We start from the raw sequence: 7,500 nt of genomic DNA on the forward strand, positions 1-7,500 counted from the left end.
TTAATTTTTAAGTCATATTCCCCTCATGTCACAAGCGAGAGATGTATGTCCCTGGTTAGCTTGATTGATGATGATGATTGCCTGACATTTCTGTTCACTTTCCTGCAAATATTGAAATGTACTCCGGTATAATTTCCCCTTTTCTTATAGGCCTAGTTTATTTCCTTATTTCCTATCCGCACTGGGCTATTTTCCCTGCTGGAACCCTTGGGCTTATAGCATGCTAGTTTTCCAACTACGGTTGTAGCTTAGCTTTTAATAATGATATATGATAATGATAATGATTGATAATATCTCTCTCTCTCTCTCTCTCTCTCTCTCTCTCTCTCTCTCTCTCTCTCTCTCTCTCTCTCTCTCTCTCTCTCAACAGACAAAAGGGTAGAAGTAGAGTGACTTCAAGAGAGAAAATTTTATGATAAATTTCATTCACGACTCGAAATCGATTTTTTGTTTTAATCTTTCGTTTTAAATGATTTCCCCATCATACAAATTTCTTGATAAACTTCGTATATTCATCATTCAGAAATAGAAAGTATGCTTTTTCTTTTTCCTTTGTTTTTCAAGGATTTTTTTTTAAATATTTAATTTTAATTTTTCATTACTTCTTATGTTGTTTATTTATTTCCTTGTTTCCTTTCTTCACTGGGCTATTTTTCCTTGTTGCAGCCTTTGGGCTTATAGCATTTTGCTTTTCCAACTAGGGTTGTAGCTTGGCTAATAATAATAATAATAATAATAATAATAATAATAATAATAAGTACTTTTCTTTTCGATTTTAATCTTCATGAAAAATAGAATTTATCAATGTATGTATGTATGTATATATGTATGTATGAATGTATATACCCTTTCTGGGTGGGGAAACCTTAACGTGGTAAAAGGGTTTGTGTATTGCCATAATCAGCAAAGCTGTACTAGTCAAAGCCACCCATACTAGGTTGGTTTGCTGTCAGCGATCTTACTAGTTCTCCCACCATCACCAATCCGTGGAGCGCAGCTTGGTGATGAAAATGTCCAAACCTCAGACATGACTAAGGACATGTCTGAGGCCTTTGTCCTGCAGTGGACTGGAAATGGCCCCATTAATTCTTATTACTGTTGTTTTCTTTGTTGTATGTATGCATGCATGTATGTATGTATAGTAAATTAAGCCAGTATGAAAAACTAAACTGGAGACTATATTGTTGTTGTTTTTGCTATTGTTGTATGTATGTATGTATGTATATTCAATTAAATGTGGTAAGAATAATTAAACTGAAGACCATATTGTTGTTGTTGTTGCTGTTGCTATTGTTGTATGTATGTATGTATGTATGTATGTATGTATATTCAATTAAATGCAGTAAGAATAATTAAACTTAAGATCATATTGTTGTTGTTGTTGTTGCTATTGTTGTATGTATGTATGTATGTATGTATAGTAAATTAGGCCAGTATGAAAAATTAAACTGAAGACTATGTTGTTGTTGTTGTTGTTGTATGTATGTCCACTTGAATGGACATCGCAAGTAACAAAGATTCTTCCAAAGTCTATCTTCTTAGGCGATTACGAATAACAGAATGGGTCACTAGAGATTGCAGAAACAAAGCAGGGGAAGGAAGAGAAGACGATGTACCGACGAACTAAGTAAGTTTCCGGCCGTGGACTGCCACAGAAAGACCATACACAGACGCAAGCGGAAGGACATGTCTTAGGCATTTGTTCTACAGTGGACTAGTGGTTGATGATGATATATTTATATATATATATATATATATATATATATATATATATACATATATATATATATATATATATGTATGTATGTATTTATGTATATATATATATGTGTGTGTGCGTGATTATATATGTTTTCAATATATATATATACATATTATATATATATATATATATATATATATATATATAAATATATATATATATATACATATTTATATATATACATATATATATAATATATATATATATACATATTTATATATGTGTGTGTGCGTGGTTATATATGTTTTCAATGTATATATACATATATATATATATGTGTGTGTGTGTGTCCGTGGTTACACATATTTTCAATACACACACACACACACACATATATATATATATATATATATATATATATATATATATATATATATATATATATGCATTTAAATATGTTGATTTGTGGGACCATTCTTCTTATGCAATCTGTGGAACCACTGTGACATTATAAAACACACAGACCCCACTGTCCCTCTCTCCTTCCCTTACAACCCCGAACTATAGAAGCTAGAAGGATATATGAAAAACACCTGCTTAATGAACGAACAGAATGACTTACGGAGTGACTATTGATGGTCAACACATGTCCTAGAGGGTTGCTCTCCGCTGTCCATCACTCCTGGTCTCTGGTGTTTTTGTTTATTTGGGCCGAGTGGCCCTGCTGAAGGCGCCAGAATTTCGGATTGTTTTTATTTATCATAAAGCATAATTGTAGTTTATCGGCTTCTGTTAAAAGAATCTGTATCGTAAAATCTTCTCTGAATGCCATGATAAGGAGCTTATAAAACCCAGACTTTAAAAGCAGACTATTTTAGCAAAGTAACTAACCATCCTTCTCTCTGGTTACGGTTCATTTTCCCTTTGCCTAACACATACACCGAATAGTCTGGCCTATTCCTTGCACATCCTCTTCTGTCCTCATACACCTGACAACACAGACTACCAAACAATTCTTCTTACTGCACTGTAATTGTTCAGTGGCCACTTTTCTCTTTGTAAGGGCAGAAGAGACTCTTTAGCTGTGGTAAGCAGCTCTTCTAAGAGAAGGACACTCCAAAATCAAACCATTTTTCTCTAATCTTGGATAGTGCCATAGCCTCTGTACCATGGTCTTCCACTGTCGTGGGTTAGAGTTCTCTTGCTTGAGGGTACACTCAGGCACACCCTTCTATCTTATTTCTCTTCCTCTTATTTTGTTAAAGTTTTTATAGTTTATATAGGAGATATTTACTTTAATCTCGTTGCTCTTCTTAAAATATTTTATTTTTCTTTGTTTCCTTTCATCACTGGGCTATTTTTAATGTTTGGGCACCTTAGCTTATAGCATCCTGCTTTTCCAACTTGGGCTGTAGCTTGGCAAGTAACAATAATTATGATAATAATATTTCTATACCAAAATATTTGTGTAAATTTTCCACTGAAAGCATTGAAATCCTGAAGGAAATTAAAGAAACAAAAAAAAATATAAAAAACCTTTCTAGTATTGGATTCGAAAAAACCCTGTTTTTTTCTTCGTTTTTTTTTTTTTTTTTTTTTTTTTTAAGTTTAAAGGCAGTTAAATAGCTAACCATGGTAGGGAATAGCATAGGAAGTTAAGCATCAATAATTGTGATGTGAAGTGTGGTTTTAACGACAATTTTACTTATATAAATGGGCATTCTCCTTATAATGGGCTGGCTGATTAAAACATCAAATATGTGTCCAAACTATTACAAATATATAATATATATATATATATATATATATATATATATATATATATATATATATATATATATATATATATATATATATATATATATATATATATATATATATATATATATATAATGTAAATGAGTAACAACCCAAGCTTTATATTTTCTATTTTATATGTCTATAGTTTATACTTATATTTCAACTTATATTTTTATGTTTATATTTTTTTTATTTTTATATTTTTACAATTTTACATTTCTATATTTTCAAATTTTTACATTTTCATATTTTTATAATTTTACATTTTTTATATTTTCAAATTTTTACATTTCTAGATTTTTATATTTTCATATTTTTACATTTTTATATTTTTTAATTTTTACATTTTTAGATTTTTACATTTTTATATTTTCATATTTATATTTTACATGCAAGAATTCAAATATTTTGATATATGTAAATAAAACAAATATTCCTATATTTGTTTACAAACAAATAATAATAATAAACACAAATAAAACTTCAACCAAGATCCTAAAGTTTACAGATGTTTGCATTGGAAAAAAAAAATAAAAGTGAAGAGACAGGGACCTTATGGCATCCAGCTAACCCCGCCCCCCCCCCCCCCCCCGCCCCACATCGTCCGATGTGTCTGAGTGTTGATGTGTCTCTTCCGCTTGGACCTCTCTCTCTCTCTCTCTCCTCTCTCTCTCTCTCTCTCTCTCTCTCTCTCTCTCTCTCTCTCTCTCTCTCTCTCTCTCTCTCTCACTTTTTTTTCCAGTGCAATATATGACGTCGTTGTTACTGTGGACGTGACCCTAGCAATGGCATGATGATGCAGGTGGGGTCCGCTCACTCAATTGCATACACGCGCGAGCGCGCACACACACACAGACGCATTCACACACACGCACGCACGCACGTACATACATCCATTGCCCGGACCATTTTAGATTGACGTCCGCGTCGTGACGACTTTCATAGTTTGCAGTCTCTCCATATTCCCCATACCTCAGCCCATATTTCACCCCATACCTCAACACCTCACGCCCATACCTCACCCCAACACCTAAATCCATACCTCACCCCATACCTCGCCCCTCACCTCACCACATACTTCACCCAATACCTCACCCCAACATCTCACGCCCGAACCTCACCCCTCACCTCACCCAATATCTCATGCCCATACCTCACCCCTCACCTCACCCAATACCTCACGCCCATACCTCACTCAATACCTCACGCCAATACCTCACTCAATACCTCACGCCCATACCTCACCCCTCACCTCATCCCAACATCTCACGCCCATACCTCAGGCCCATACCTCACCCCAACACCTCACCCCATACCTCACGCCCATACCTCGCCCCTCACCTCACCCCATACCTAAATTCATACCTCACCCCAACACCTAAATTCATACCTCACCCCTCACCTCACCCCAACACATCACGCCCATACCTCACCCTCACCTCACCCCCAACACATCACGCCCATACCTCACCCCAACACTCAATCCATACCTCACCCCCACACTGAACGTGCTATAGATTGCTCATATTGTTAGGGGGAGTTGATCTCTCTCTCTCTCTCTCTCTCTCTCTCTCTCTCTCTCTCTCTCTCTCTCTCTCTCTCTCTCTCTCTCTCCTTTTCGAATTGCTTGCTACCTCTTCAAAAAAGTGTTCCTACTGGAGTGTTCCCATCCTTCTTGACCATGAGGTCTAACACGTAGTACCCAGGTGATTTGCCCAGTGTCCCTTGGGAAGGTCGTTGGGGCATTTGTGAGGTCATGAATGGGCCTGTCAGAAGCCCAATGAAGGATTATGAACTCTAGTGTGACCTAGACAACAACAACAACAATAAGAATAAGAATCTCCCGGCCTCACTATATAGGGGAGGTTATTATTATTCTCATTCTTATTGTTGTTGTTGTTGTTGTTGTCTAGGTCAGGTCACACTAAAGTTCATAACCATTCAGTGAGACGACTGGCGAAATCTAACCAAGGCCCGTTGCGTCAATAGGCGTAGGAAGAGATGATGATGATGATGATGATGATGATATAAGCCAAGTGTTTGTTTATATATATAAATATATATATACATATATATATGTGTATATATATATATATGTGTGTATATATATATATATATATGTATATATATATATATATATATATATATATATATATATATATATATATATATATATATATATATATATATCTTTCCGGTCACGCCAGTTCTCCCCCGTTAGGGGGGAAGGAGTAGTCATACCCTGTAGTGGGGGGGCGCGTGTGCAGGTGTATAAGTATCTACCTAAATATATAGCCGTCACTTTGTGACGGGTAGCGTACACTAATAATAATAATAATAATAATAATAATAATAAAAACTATTATTATTATTAATCCCAGTAATTATAAATTAATCTTATGTACAGTAAGATTATATTAGTACTCGCAGATGAATTCAGACTATTCTATTTCACATGGCAGATAAACAACACTGTGTGACGTCATTGTAATTCATACACAGATAAGCGACTGGTTCCCAAAGTAATTACCTCAACCAACAAAGTTGGAAGGAGGTTATATTTACGCCCCGGTTTGTGTGTTTGTAAACAGCTCCCTGACCACAATTCTAATCCTAGAGTAATGAAACTATAAGGGATTAACTATTATCTAAAAAAAGTGGAAATGATTAAATTTTGGAAGGTCAAGGTCAAATGTCAAAGTCACGGTCAAGCAAAACGTCCAATTCACGTATTCAGCCACAAGTTTGTACATCGTTGTCACAGACACTTCAAACTTGATTCATATTTTAGTGTATGAAAATCCACGCCAGTTAATACATGTTAAAGTCAAAGGTCAAGGGTAAAGGTCGAGAAATAAGCTGCAGCGACGGAGGTCTGCGATCTACTGAGTGCCTCTAAAGTCATTTTTTTTTAGCGAGGCAGATTTGCACATACTCGCAGCGGTGCCCTTTTAGCTCGGAAAAGTTTCCTGATCGCTGATTGGTTGGACAAGATAATTCTAACCAATCAGCGATCAGGAAACTTTTCTGAGCTAAAAGGGCACAGCTGCGAGTCAGTGCAAATGCGCCTCATTAAAAGAAATTGACTATAGTTGGGTAACTGATAAAACAGAGTTGGTAAAACCACAGAAATAATTGCCAATTTTTCCTGCATTTGGTTTTTCCAATTTATACGGGTAATTTGGCAGTGTATTTTAAGGTATGTAATCACCAAAGTGCGTAATATATTGGGGGCATTTTTATGAATTACGTGATGGTTAAATTATTTTGGGAATGCAATTATACATGATGTTACTGACAAAATATGAAAGAAAATCTAAATTTTTCAGCAGTGTAGTTGTCTAAATATTATCATTATGGGACCATGACTGCATATATATATATATATATATATATATATATATATATATATATATATATATATATATATATATATATATATATATATATATATATATATTTATATATATATAATTATATATATAGTATATATATAAATATATATATATATGTAGATAGATAGATAGATAGATAGATAGATAGATAGATAGATAGATAAATATGTGTGTGTACAAATATCACAAACAAAAACTAAAATAACGTTCTATTTGCGCATGTGATATGTTATGCCTAATATCGTTGGAAGGAGTTATAAAAATTGCGAGTAAGTTTAAGAATGAACGAAACAATGAAAAAGAAAGAAAGACATTAACTGAAAGTGCAGAAATACTTCATTATAAATACTAATTTATAATCTTTACCAATATTTCTATATGTACACTTAAAAAACTGTAATTCTAATCGGAAATTCTCCGTAAAAATTTACTGTTCTCAGTCGTGTTTTAAGTTGGTGGCGATAATATCACTCCTTTGCGTCAATATATCCGTTTTTACAACAAATTTCTAACAGTGTATGTGAGTGTAAATATATAATTTACAACAGTTCAACAACAACCTTTTATAAAAAAGATATTGATTAAAAAAACATACAGTGCAAC

At 34.0% G+C, this 7,500-nt stretch overlaps 2 protein-coding genes across 3 annotated transcripts in view; one reads left to right on the plus strand and one right to left on the minus strand.

The window, feature by feature from the left end:
- The window catches only part of LOC137621838 (uncharacterized), a 20,516-nt gene extending 15,508 nt beyond the window's left edge, over nucleotides 1–5,008 (plus strand). The window contains exon 2 of the mRNA XM_068352346.1: nucleotides 4,480–5,008. Within this exon, the coding sequence (XP_068208447.1) occupies nucleotides 4,480–5,008 (529 nt within the window). The remainder of the gene's footprint in view (nucleotides 1–4,479) is intronic.
- The window catches only part of Gyc88E (Guanylyl cyclase at 88E), a 234,009-nt gene that overhangs the window by 187,825 nt on the left and 38,684 nt on the right, over nucleotides 1–7,500 (minus strand). The window lies entirely within an intron of this gene.

The sequence above is a fragment of the Palaemon carinicauda genome, chromosome 28 (genome assembly GCF_036898095.1).
Source record: "Palaemon carinicauda isolate YSFRI2023 chromosome 28, ASM3689809v2, whole genome shotgun sequence".
Classification (NCBI taxonomy): domain Eukaryota; kingdom Metazoa; phylum Arthropoda; class Malacostraca; order Decapoda; family Palaemonidae; genus Palaemon; species Palaemon carinicauda.